This window comes from Sminthopsis crassicaudata, chromosome 2 (genome assembly GCF_048593235.1).
Source record: "Sminthopsis crassicaudata isolate SCR6 chromosome 2, ASM4859323v1, whole genome shotgun sequence".
In the NCBI taxonomy this organism is placed as follows: Eukaryota; Metazoa; Chordata; class Mammalia; order Dasyuromorphia; family Dasyuridae; genus Sminthopsis; species Sminthopsis crassicaudata.
In genome coordinates this window covers 361459632-361473083 of record NC_133618.1, presented here as the reverse complement: position 1 = coordinate 361473083, position 13452 = coordinate 361459632, and the positions used below count along the sequence as shown (strand labels likewise).

Sequence of the window (13452 nt, the reverse complement as noted above, 5' to 3'; positions counted from 1 at the left end):
ATGTTTCTCCCCCTCTCTAAATTCCCTCAGATATGGTGTATTTTCTATGCCTCTTCCTGGGATGTAGTTTCCCTCTTTTTATCACTCCCTCCCCTTTTTCTGATACTACCCCCTTCCCTTTACTACACCCCCCTTTTTTTCTTTTATATCAATAAGATCAAATTATCCATGAGTACTTTTTATACACCCACAACAGAGATAAAGTTCTCAAGGGTTAACTTCCTTGGGGTTGGATACCCGCTCTTTCTCTGTGTAGAATGAGTCAATGGCTTTTTTTTTGCTTTTTGCTCATACTTAAAAAATCTTTTGGGGTCTGTCCCTGGGGTAGGAAATTATTTATTTATTTCTTTACCAGATTCCTCCCAGAGTGGATGGATGCAGCGGCCCCTGCACCTGAGCTAAGAGAGAGCTCTGGGAGAGAGTTCCCCACCCCCTCCCTGGAAGTGCCTCACAGGTGATTAGCAGGATTGTGTTGTCAGGGCACTGTGTCCTATCGGCTTCCCTGAAGTTTGACATTGAACAGTAAAGGTGACAGAAAGCCCAGCCTATGCCTCCCGTGGGCCATGGATGTCAGCAGCAGGTGATGTGAAAAGCCCCTGTGCTCAAACTGGAAGTGTCTGCCCTGAAACTGGTCCCTAGTTCAAAGGTTCCGCTTCTCTGGGACTTCCAGGGCTGAGTTCTACAGCCTCCAGCCAAGCCAGGCACTGTGTGTTTCCTTGGGCCATATCCGCCCACTTCTCAATCTCTTAACTACTCACAGGTGAAAGCCTGGACAGCCTAAGTCGGCCACACCCACAGTGTTGAGATCTGCTGAGTCACTTTCAGATTGGGGTGGTTCTATTATCTGGTTTAAAAATTTTAAAGTGGCTTAATTTCTCTTCTGAACTGCTGTTTTATAAGCAGAGAAGAGCTAACAGCCTGTGCCAGATTCTTCTATCTCAGTGGCTTCTCTGATCCCAGAGCCCTCCCCAGCGCGATCGGCGCAGCGTGCCACCACCCAACCGTCTGTGCTGGCCTTTTTTCTTCCTCCCCTGGGGACTGACCTTTCCTGTTGAAACTCCAAATTCTCTTCAGCTGGTAAGTCGTGCTTCCAGTCCTTGTGGATTCTATCAGTCCAGTGCTATTTCTGAGGCTGATTTTATCTAGTTGGTAGTGAGGGAAGAAAGGAGCTTAAAGAATCACGTGTATCTTCTCCGCCATCTTGACTCCGCCCCCCTTAAATGATAATTTAAATCTGCTTTATCTTATTTTTTTTGACTTTTCTCCTATATTTGACATTGTTAATTATATTACATCCTTAGATGATTTCTCATTTTTATGTTCCTGATTTTATTTTTTGTTAATCCTTATTCTTTCCATCTGTTTATTTGACAATATATTTTATTGCTTCATTATCCATGCTAGATTGCACAACTGTGGTATATTTCTTGAACCTGTATCTAAAAATTTAAGCCTACTTTCTTATGTGACTTCCAGTTTCATATGGGTAATATTAATGAAAAGAAATTTTAGACCAGAATTTCTATAAGTAAGCTATAAATTCCACTCATTTTATCTTCCCATATATACTTTCTTTAACTTTCAATTTCTCAAAAAGTATCCTTTTCCCAATTGCTCTTTTTGATTATTTCCATATCTTTTTAATTATCCTGAAAGTAGCATATATCTTATTAATTCCATCAGTACAATATATTTTGTATGCGTCCAATTTTTTTTCATTCATTGAGTTGACAACTTAATTCATAATTCCATCTCTCTCTCTCTCTCTGTGTATATATATATATATATATATATATATATATATATATATATATACATATATATATATTACATATAGGACACTATATGTGTATCTATCTATCTATCTATCTATCTATCTATCTAGGTCCTAATACATATCTATATATATCTATATATCTATATCTATCTATCTATCTATCTATCTATCTATCTAAAAGTGTCCTAATTAGTTTCAATGACTCCAATATTTGTCCTCTGTAAATACTTTCACACAGCTGCCAAAATGATATTAGTAATCTGGCCTGATCCTTGTGATCCTGCTGATTCTGCCATTCAGTCAACTGCAATAGTATAGTTTGATTTCTAGATTGCAATGTAAACATTTTTGTATGGATCCCACCAGCCACTCTAGTATTACTACACATTATTCTTGTTGACATTACTTGATATTTCAAAAGAACTGTTCAATTTACTTCAATCTCTATATATCATCCTATATAACTCCCACATCAACACCAATTTCAAACTTTTGTCCTATTACCAAATTGCTTTGCTATTCACCCTCATCTTATACTATTCCTTGCATTATTTAAGGGTCAGTTAAAAACACTTCTTAATACCCCCTATGAATAGTTTAAGCTCTTCTGCCAACCAATATTAATGTGTATTTTTTTTTTACATTTTAGCATATTTCATATAACAAGGAAAAAAAAACAAACTTGAGAATTTGAGTCCTGGAATTATTTTGGGTTGATTTTTATATTCCTATCAATACATATCTGACAAAGAATGAAAAAATATATGTCATATCTTTAATCCCATTTTTGTTTTATAAAGACTTGCCAAAGATCCTTTCAGAAGACTGGAGTAGATCATTTTAGAGGATATTCTTCTGAGCTAATAGAACAGCACTATAGATGAGATGTGAATATAAAGTACTAAGGTATAAACATCACAGAATATCTAATCAAGTTATATGTAGATAATTTTCTCAAAACAAGGAAATCAGACAATGCATTTAATAATAAGGAACATAATTAAGCATTCTATAATTTACACAGCCCTTCATGACACTGCAGAAAATTGCCTCATTTTGAATTAAGGTATTAATGTTTGTAACTTTTAGGAGAATACAAAATTCTTGTATGGCACCTTTTATATGTCAGACTCAATAATATTGAATTTGAACTACTTTAAATCATTAACCATCTAGTGTTTCTAAGTGTGAGATGATTTGAGTGAAATCATACAATATGAACTATGGAAACTCATAAATTTGGTAACAATTTGAATTAAATATTCTAATGTTACTTATAAAAGGAATATAGTTTCATAGTCAGTTCTAAACAGAGTAATTTTTAATTATTCATTTGTTTTATGCAAGACTTTCAGAGTCTGATGATGAGGAAGCTGGCAGACTGGGAGAATGCATTTAGTCAATTCCATTATCCAACTTAAAGCCCATTATTGTTTTGCTGATAACATGATGGTATTTCCTTCTGTCATTGGCACATCTAACACTATTAATGATAACAATTTATTACTCCAATTCTAGAAATCATTGTAACTAGGCCTTAGAATAATATCATTAACTAAAAGGCAACAGGCTAATTGACCCACACCTAACACTGTATACCAAGATAAGGTTGAAATGGGATCATGATTTAGACATAAAGAATGATATTATAGAGTGATTTGGAAACTTTGAAAAAGTTCTTTTGAAAAAGTTATCAAACTGTGCGTACCCTTTGATCCAGCAGTGTTTCTACTGGTCTTATATCCCAAAGAGATTTTAAAGAAGGGAAAGGGACCTGTATGTGCATGAATATTTGTGGCAGCCCTCCTTGTAGTGGCCAGAAACTGGAAACTGAGTGCATGCCCATCAACTGGAGAATGACTGTGGTATGTGAATATTATGGAATATTATTGTTTTGTAAGAAATGACCAGCAGCCTGATTTCAGAAAGGCCTGGAGAGACTTACATTAACTGCTTTTGAGTGAAATGAGCAGGACCGGAAGATCATTATATACTTTAGCAACAATATTAATGATAAATTCTGATGGACGTGGCCACCAATAGAGCAGTAATGAATTGAACCAGCTACACCCAGTGAAAGAACTCTGGGAGATGACTATAAACGACTACATAGAATTCCCAATCCCTATATTTTTGTTTGACTGTATTTTTGATTTCCTTCACAGGCTAATTGTACAATATTTCAAAGTCCAATTCTTTTTGTACAGCAAAAAAACCTGTTTGGATATTTATACATATCTTGTATTTAATTTATACTTTAACATATTTCACAAGTATTGGTCAACCTGCCATCTGGGGAAAGGGGTGTGGGGAAGGAGGGGAAAAGTTGGAACAAAAGGTTTTGCAATTGTCAATCTGAAAAATTACCCATGCATATATCTTGTAAATAGAAAGCTATAAAAAAGAGTGATATTATAAGCAAATTAAGAGAACATAGGATAGTTTACCTCTCAGATCTGTAGAGAAGGAAGGAATTTGTGACCAAGAAAAATTGGAGATCATTACTGAACACAAAACAGATAATTTTGATTATACTAATTATAAAGTTTTTGTGCAAACAAAACTAATGCAGACAAGATTAGAAGAGAAGCAATAAACTGGATAAACTTTTTTTTTTTCACATTCAAGGGTTCTGATAAAGACCACATTTCTAAAAGACAGAATTTATTTTATATTTATTTTAATATTTATATTTATTTAATATTATTATCAAATTTATAAGAAATCAAGCCATTCTCCAATTGATAAATGGTCAAAGTATATGAACAGATAATTTTCAGATGAAGAAATTGACACTATTTCTAGTCATATGAAAAGGTGCTCCAAATCTCTATTGATCAGAGAAATGCAAATTAAGACAACTCTGGGGTACGAGCACACACCTCTCAGATTGGCTAAAATGACAGAAAAGATAATGATAAAAACTGGAGTGGGTGTGGGAAAAGTTAGACATTAATACTTTATTGGTGAAACTGTGGATTGATCCAACCATTCTGGAGAGCAATTTGAAACTATGCTCAAAAGAATATCAAACTGTGCATACTCTTTGATCCAGCAGTATTTCTACTGGGCTTATATCCCAAAGAGATCTTAAATGAAGAAAAGGGACCCACATGTGCACAAATGTTTGTAGCAGCCATTTTTGTAGTGGCAAGAAACTGTAAACTGAATGGGTGCTCATCAATTGGAGTTTATGTTATGGTATATGAATGTTATGGAATATTATTGTTCTGTAAGAAACAATCTGTAGAATGATTTCAGAGAGGCTTGGAGAGGCTTATATAAAATGATAGTAAGTGAAATGAGCAGAATAAGGAGGTCATTATACAAGGCAACAACAAGATTATAAGATGCTCAATTCTGATGGACATGGTTCTCTTCAACAATAAGGTGATTCAGATCAGTTCTTATGATCTTTTGATGAAGATAGTCATTTGCACCCAGAGAGAGAACTGAGGAAACTGAGTGTGGTTCACAACATAGCATTTTCACTCTTTTTTGTTATTGTTTGCTTGCATTTTATTTTTTCTCATTTTTTTCTGGTATGATTTGATTTTGGGGGGGCAGCAAAATAATTGTATAAATATGTATGCATATATTGGATTTAACATATATTTCTATTATGTTTAACATATATTGGACTATTTACCATCTAAGGGAGAAGATGAAGGAAGAGGGGAAAAGATTGAAACACAAGGTTTTACAAGGGTTAATGTAGCAGAATTATCTATGCATATGCTTTAAAAAATAAAAAAAGAAAAAAAATAAAGTCAAGCCTACTGCTCCTTGGATATTGAACCATTTTTGTGAATATTTATAAGTACTAAAAATCTCTGTAGAAAGAGTCTTGTAAGGAAAAGAAAAGAAATCAACAAAAATATTTAAAATACATGGGAGCTACAATTAGAATCTAGAATCTAATTATCTAAAACTGGAGATATTACCTATTTTAGTTTTCTCATGGTTGTCTTCAGCAATCAAGCAAAACGTATGTACCCATTCTCAGAAAAATATTTTTAAATGCATGCTCTAATACTCATGGGATTACAAAAGAAAACAATTGAATTGAAAAACACTTATCAGAATATCTTAATAAACAAATTCACTGACCACTAGTTAAAAATGGGCTCAAAGCCAAGTTAAGTAATTAAACTACTAATTCTTTTATCTCCAATTTGTGAATTGCAGAGATATCAATACAGTTAAATAAATCCTTCCTGAATGTCTACTCTGTGTGTGGTTGGATAGGCATATGGATTTGACCTATGATTTTATTTATATAAAGAAATAATTAGTGAGGAAACTCCAAATAACATTACAGACTAGGATCTTCTTCGAAATTTATAGTCATAAAGATTAACTAATGGGATGAAGGCATTGCATTATATGTTCTAGATCAATGAAACATACTGGTTGCTGAAGGAAATCGAAATATATATAAAATCCTGTTCCTGAAATAATCTGAAAACTTTAAAGATTAAAAATCATCTGATATTTGTCAACATTTTAATATATTATATTCCAGTGTGATGATAATCAATATAGTAATGATGGATTATTTTGGCAGAATCTATATGAATCATAGAATACTGAAATTTATAAACAATTAAAATTTCTGATCATCCAAGGTGCTGAGACAAATGGTAAGTGAAAAATAAGTATCACCATAAAACAAATAATGATCTTTTTATAAAGTAACATAAAGCATCTAATACAGGAGATGGAAAAGAGTGTTCAGACATGCATAAAAAAGAAAAAAAAAACAATAAAAAGTATGAGTGATACCCTCATAAGCACAAAATATTCAAATTCAAAGGAAAGAGTATTTCTCATGAGCAGAGGCTTGAGGAAAGAACACAAGAAAGAACTGTACCAGAACAAGAAATAGATTCAATGACAGTCATGAATGCATTGTCTACTAAAGGATATACTTTTGCATATGTTATCAAGATCAGAAACATTTATAATTTAGCATGTGTCCATATTTCGTATATTTTTTCTTGTCAATCATTTATAACAAATATTAATAACCTATCTTTGAATGGGACCTATATATTGAATATAAATTGAATACTACAATCTAAATGAACCAAAATTACAAATGAATGAAAGGGCTGTAAAAAGACAACAGAAAGTTTACGGCTATAACTTGATAGTTACAAAAACTTCTTTGCTCAAGAAAGGGTGTATAAGTTATTTTAGAATTCTATGACCAGAAATGAGATGGGCTCTGTTGCTATGATATTTAGAAAATACTAAAAGACCCAGGGGGAAGCTTCTAGGACATTGGGTACCTTCTCAACACTAGATTTGTAGACAGACATAGAATATAATTACACAGAAGGAACAGTCATGGAAAGAATATCATAGCTATGTTGTATAGAGAAGTAATATAGATTGAAGTTCCAAAGTATCAATTTATGATTAAACTGCAAAATATGGAATTCTGCTTGGTTTTTAAAATTCACATTGGCATCTTATAAAGGCATGAGAGAAATCATGATTAATATTTATTAATTTTTGTAAAGCTTGCTGAATAATTCCAATTTATTTCAGTTTTCTGGATGTTTGGATTCATCACACTTGATGAATGCCTATTCATTTAGTAAAATAGAGTGTAGGCTTCTCTCTAAAGTAAATGAAAATCAGTTTGAATGTCTTCCAAGATGAGGTCACTGACTGACCTACAAATAGATGATTAAGAAACTTCACTGATTTTCATTCTGGGACTGATGCCATGCTTTACTATTCTAGGGAAAAATATCTTTGCCTATAAGCAGGTAAAATTTAAGGAAACAATGTACTAAAACTTACCCAGATCAGTTCTACTCCTCCCCTCCCTGTCCCACAAAAACAACAAAACAAACAAAAAACAGATGGTAGATTTAATATTGTGAAAAGGAAAACTACAAATTCATAAGATTAATAATATCCTTAAACAATAAGTAGAAATGCTACATCCTACATGAACCCTTCTTTGATAAGCTGAGTTGAGGAACATTCTTTACTACATTAGATAGTGTTCCTCTGAAACATGGGCAATATTCTTTGTACTGCAATAATTATACCATGGGACAACTAGGTGGCACAGTGAATGGACTGGAGTCAGGAAGACTTAAGTTCAAATGTGGTCTCAGACACTAGCTATGTGACCTCAGCTTCCTCATTTGTAAATGATCTGAAAAAGGAAAATAAAGTTAGTGGGTAGGATAATGGGAGACATCTGAAGAAGGAAAAATTGTTAATTCAATATCTTGGCTAAGGAGGTAGTAATGGGAGACATTTACAGCATTTTACATAAATGATATCATTCAATCTTTACCAAAAAAAATCTTTGAAGAACATATAGAAAATATTATCCTCATTTTACAATTTAGAAGAGAGATTTGTTGAAATAAAAGGAAATGTGAAAAACATAAAAAGTTCTATCAAGGAGTCTTCTTATTTCAAAGTATATTCTGCTAATAAAGTTAGATGATTATAGGAGAAAGTAAAGTCAGAAATGATTTAGTGTGATAAATCTATAGAATATGAAACTATGACTTACAATTCAAATATTAAAAGGCATAGCTGGAATTCAAAACTGGGTAATCGATTTTTTCCAGTTATTCCAAAGTACCCTTCTAATCCAATTTTAATAAGTGGTAAAACCACATTCTGAGCATGACAACAAATAAAAAAAAGATTATTATTATTTTTCTATTTCTAGATTCTAGAGTTATTTTTCTATTCTAGATAAGCTTAGAAGGATAAAAAAAATGGTCTGAAAATACTGTGGTGAGGGCTATGCCAGAACTTGGTGAAGATGAATAATGAAAAGTGCAGCAACAACACTCTGAGCTCCTAACACAGCTGGAATATTTAAGCATATTAGGCATGAATGTCTGCTCAAAAAGTTTTCTCAGGGAAATTCTATATTAATATGATGCACAATGCTAAAACAATGTGGAAATATCACTGCCCACTTTCTAGATATGATGTAGAGAAAAGCCATATTGGTCAACAAGGAGGAAGAACGGGAAAGCAGTGACAAAACTATATCTTAATCACATCACTTTGGGATCATTAAAAATTTACTAACTACCAGTTAGAACTACAAAAATAGTATATAAAACCAGAACATCAAGATAGAGAAAGAGCAGAGCACAACATAAAGTCTAAAGAAAAAAATCAGGAAAATTATTAAATAACAAATACTACCTATTAAAATCTATTATTGTATCAAAAAATTCAAGCCAAAAGTCAAGAAAATAATAACTTGAAAAAAATATCTAAAATTAAAGTCTCAAAGAAGAAAACAATTTGGGCCAAAAATTTCCTAAAACAGGTAAGGAATGTGAGTAAAGGTGCCAAAATTATTGTAAAAATTAAATAAGAGCAGCAGAAGAAAATTGGGAGAAAATTATGAACAATGTAAGGAATTTATGAATAGAGAATCATTGACTAAAAGTGGTAAAATAATACTTTAGAAAACAATATTTTAGGAATCAATTTCAAAATCAAAATAGGACAATTCATTAAAATGAAGAAAATCAGAAATGATCAATTGTTCAGAGTATAATATCTCACTGAAGAAAACTCCTAAAAATTTAGAATTGGTCAAGGGAAAACTAATGAATCAGGATATGATAAAAAGATTAATGAAACATGACAAATTTCATAGAAAAAACCCAACTGATCAAGAAAACAGATCACCTGATTTTTCTTGTGCAGCAAGATATTTATGGAAATATTTGTAGAAGAACTGCACATGTTTTACATATATTAAAATATTTGCCATCTAGGGGAGAGGATGGGGAAAAGAGGGGGGAAATTTGTAGGGGTGAATGTTGTAAATTATCCACATATATATTTTAAAAATAAAAAGCTTTAATTAAAAATTAAAAAAGAAAAAAGAAAAAGAAAGAAAATAGATCAAAGAGTGAAAATTTTAGAATCATTACACTACTTTAAAGTCAGCATTGAAAAAAACATTCTAGTCATCTTATTTTAAGAAATTATAGATGAAAACTACAAAGATAATGTAAAATCTGAGGGGAAAGTAGAAATTGAATGAATTTATCATACCCCTTCGGAAAGAGATCACCAAATAAAAACTCCCTGTAATATTATAGCCAAATTTCAGAGTTACCAGATGTAGGAGAAGATATTGTAAACTGTCAGAAATAAAGAATTGAAATTCTGGAGTCATGGTCAATATCACCTGAAATTTAAGAGTAACCACAATAAAGGAGTGAAGAGGTGAAATTAAGGAAGACAAAGCTGACAGAAGGAAGTATGATTAAAGTGGGGAGAAATTTAAAGCAGACAGATGTACTATCAGATTATTGTACTATTCCATCTGTTAGTTGCCACAATGATGGCAATGTCAGAGAAGAGACATATTTCAAAGACTAAGTGAAGTTCTTTGATAACATCTTGGAAATGAGGGGTAACACTGAAATCAAAGGTAACTTGTAGGTTGTGATTCCAAGTGACTAAAAAGATAATATCCTCAATAATAATAAGGAAGGCCAGAGGATAAAAGAGTAAAGATACTGGATTCTGTTGTGGATAGATTGATTTGCAGATCTTTAGTGGACAAGAGAACCATGATCCAAGATATTAATAAAAAAGAAAATGAAGCTAATTTAACATCTTCTTTTAAAAATATTAATTGTTTTATTCTTCCGATTACACATGTGTATTAATTTTTTAAGCACACATTTATTTATAAATCATGTTGGGACAGAAAAATCAGAATGAAAGGGAAAAATCACAAGAGGAAAAAAAATAGAAAAAAAAAGAAATGAATATAGCATGTGTTGATTTACATTCAATCTCCATAGTTATCTCCATAGTTATCTTTCTGGATGCAGATGGCATTTTCTATCCAAAGTTTATTTGGATTACCTTGAATTACTGAACCACTGAGAATAACAAAGATTTCATAGTCTATCATTGCACAATCTTGCTGTTTCTGTATAATGCCTTCTTTTTTTTTTTTTTAACAGTCATCCTATTTTAAATAATCACTATTTTACTTTATAATAACTCCCCAAACTATTATTCTAGAATTTTCTCAGGAATATAAAAGACTGAAATTTACCAGTCTATATTGTGAAATTCTACATATTTCTCCTTATTAAAAATCCAAATATTTCCTGAGCAGTATTCTATAATACACTCTTAATTCTACAAAGGTCAAAATAAAACAATGAATAGAATTCCATCAGTTCATTACAAACTCTGAAATAAAATTTATTCAGGTTTTATTCATTAACCTCACTAATGGCAACTAAATATTTATAGAATTTAGATCATTTACATAAATGGGGAAACCGAAGACCAGAAAACAAAAAGGTGTTTTCTGATATTCAGACAATTTGATAAAAAGTAAATTTAAGATTTAGTTTGAGCTTTTGTCATTAGATTCTAAAACCAGTTCTCTTTACTGTATATAATGCTTTTTTTAAAAAAAGTATCAAATTTCATATTACCAGGATAGGATATGATTAACTTCTCAAGCTTGGTTGAGGTTTCAAAAGGGAAGAGAAGTAATTGTGCTAAAAAGCAAGATGTTGAGTTACCAGCAGTGCTTTTGTATTCCATTTTGTGGCACCATGCTGCTCAATTTAAAAGAAGCTATAAAATTGGTCTTTATAAAGAAATAATTACTATGTTTTCCCTTGTCATTTTGTGAAAGATTAAAAATCATATGAAGCTAGAATTTGTATTTATCACAGATGCAAACAAAAGAAAAGAGACAGGCTGGATTGAGAAGACTAGATTATTAATAGAGCAAAGAAAACATCACAAAGATATCTGAGAGTACCAAGTTTATTAAATTCCCTTTTTTAAAGTAACTGAATTTTGAGGATATCTTAAGACACTAACATGCAATCTAAAAAAAACACTTCAGTTTCTTTCCAGATAGTAAGCATTTGCAAGAACATTCATGGTACTTCCCAGGTGGGTACCTTTCAAAAAGTTTAACTATGCAGCTCTCCCCCTTTTCCAAGGCATTCACACATAGGAAGTTGCTTGAAATTTCCTATGAGATGGAAGACATAGAAGAAGTACTCTGAAGAATTATAAAATATCAAAATGGAAAAGAACCCTAAAGAATGTCTATTCAAGCTATACCTGAGTAGTAATTATTCCTATCATATTCCTGAGTAGTAGTAAGCATGCCTCCTTTGAAGTCCTTTCATGGGAGTCATTAAAACATAAAAATATATACATCTTGTTCTTTTGAGACAACAGATCCTTCCCAAGAGCCATCTAAATGTCTGTAAAGACTAATACACCCAAAACAATGCCTAAATAAGATAATGTAAGAAATTATTATAACTATAATAATAATATCATTTTTCTCTCTTTAGTTTATTGGACATTTGCAGAAGGAACGTTATATTCTTTAATAGCAACCAAAAGGAATTTTTCTTGATTCAGCGTTGCAAGTATTTATAGTGTGGTAATTTTGACCAACAAAGTAAAAGATTCTATTTATGGACAGCTCTGTTTTTTAAGAAAAAAATTGAATTAAAATGATGAAAATCTCCTATCTGAAATCTCTACACATTGCTTTTTTTTTGTTGTTCTCTTGGATTAAAAAATATAATTTCATTATTTCATCAAAATTATATAACTTCAAATATTTTAAGACACATATGCCTTCACTTTTCCTGGCCAAATGAAAATTTACAAGTTGCTTTGAAAGTGCAAAATATCACCTCTTGGAATAATTGGAAAGCTTCAGTCTGAATTCAAAGTTCCACTTATGTGTAATAAAATATCACATCATGTTTACAACTATCTAGTAATTCCAAAAGAATTAAAATAAATAGGACTTTAAATAGGTCTTTAAATAGGACCACTTTACTGTTGTTGTTGTTGTTGTTGTTGTTGTTGTTGTTGTTGTTTTGGATATGGATCTTTTTGACATAATTTCTCTGAAAAGATGAGTCTTTTCCATTCACTATTCATTGTTTTTAATTCAAAGAGAATCATGTTTTCAACAACAGTTTATTGAGTCACTCATCATGCTGGGCATATGTACCCATCATTTCTTCCAATTCATAAAAAAATGGCCTCCACATTTCAGGTGTGTGATGGCCTGAGCCATCAGAAGAAATAACAGGAAGCAAAGGTTTGCATTTTAGAGCATAGACATTTATTAAGCAATTCATGGCAATTGCAGAAACATTTGAGACCAGGTTTCTTCAGCTTGTCATTGGATTACAAATACAGTGAGAGACAGATTTTTATGCTTTTAAATGAAACAATTAAAAAGAAATAAAACAGAATAGTTGGTAGTCTGATTTCAAAAGGGATGAAAATTGATGGATTTTTCAAGTTGAAAGAGAAGAGTAAGTTTCTTTTAAATTGGGAGGGAATGAGTAGATAGCAAGGTTTTCTGTCCCCAGAATTGGGAGATGCTGGTTAATTATATTCACCCTTTGTTTTTAATGGAATAACGGATGCCTTGTTTCATTTATTTTCCTATAAATCATTTACAGAAAAACAATATGGTGGATAATACAAGAGGCAGCAGAATGGGGCCATTTTGGTTCACATGCTTTAACAATTTTCTCAGTAGAGACTCTAATTTTCCTAAAACATCAAGAAAAAATAATGGATCTACATGTATTTGATAGAAGATGATTAAGTCAAGTCTATTCATAATTGGCAAG

At 31.8% G+C, this 13452-nt stretch overlaps 1 protein-coding gene across 7 annotated transcripts in view; it reads right to left on the bottom strand.

Moving 5' to 3' along the window:
- The window catches only part of FSTL4 (follistatin like 4), an 816112-nt gene that overhangs the window by 373384 nt on the left and 429276 nt on the right, over window positions 1–13452 (bottom strand). For 4 of the 7 annotated variants that reach the window (XM_074290936.1, XM_074290937.1, XM_074290940.1 and 1 more), the window contains one exon: window positions 1044–1142. The exons of the other annotated variants lie outside the window; for them this stretch is intronic. In XM_074290936.1, the coding sequence (XP_074147037.1) occupies window positions 1044–1142 (99 nt within the window). The remainder of the gene's footprint in view (window positions 1–1043; window positions 1143–13452) is intronic. 7 annotated transcript variants of the gene reach the window in all.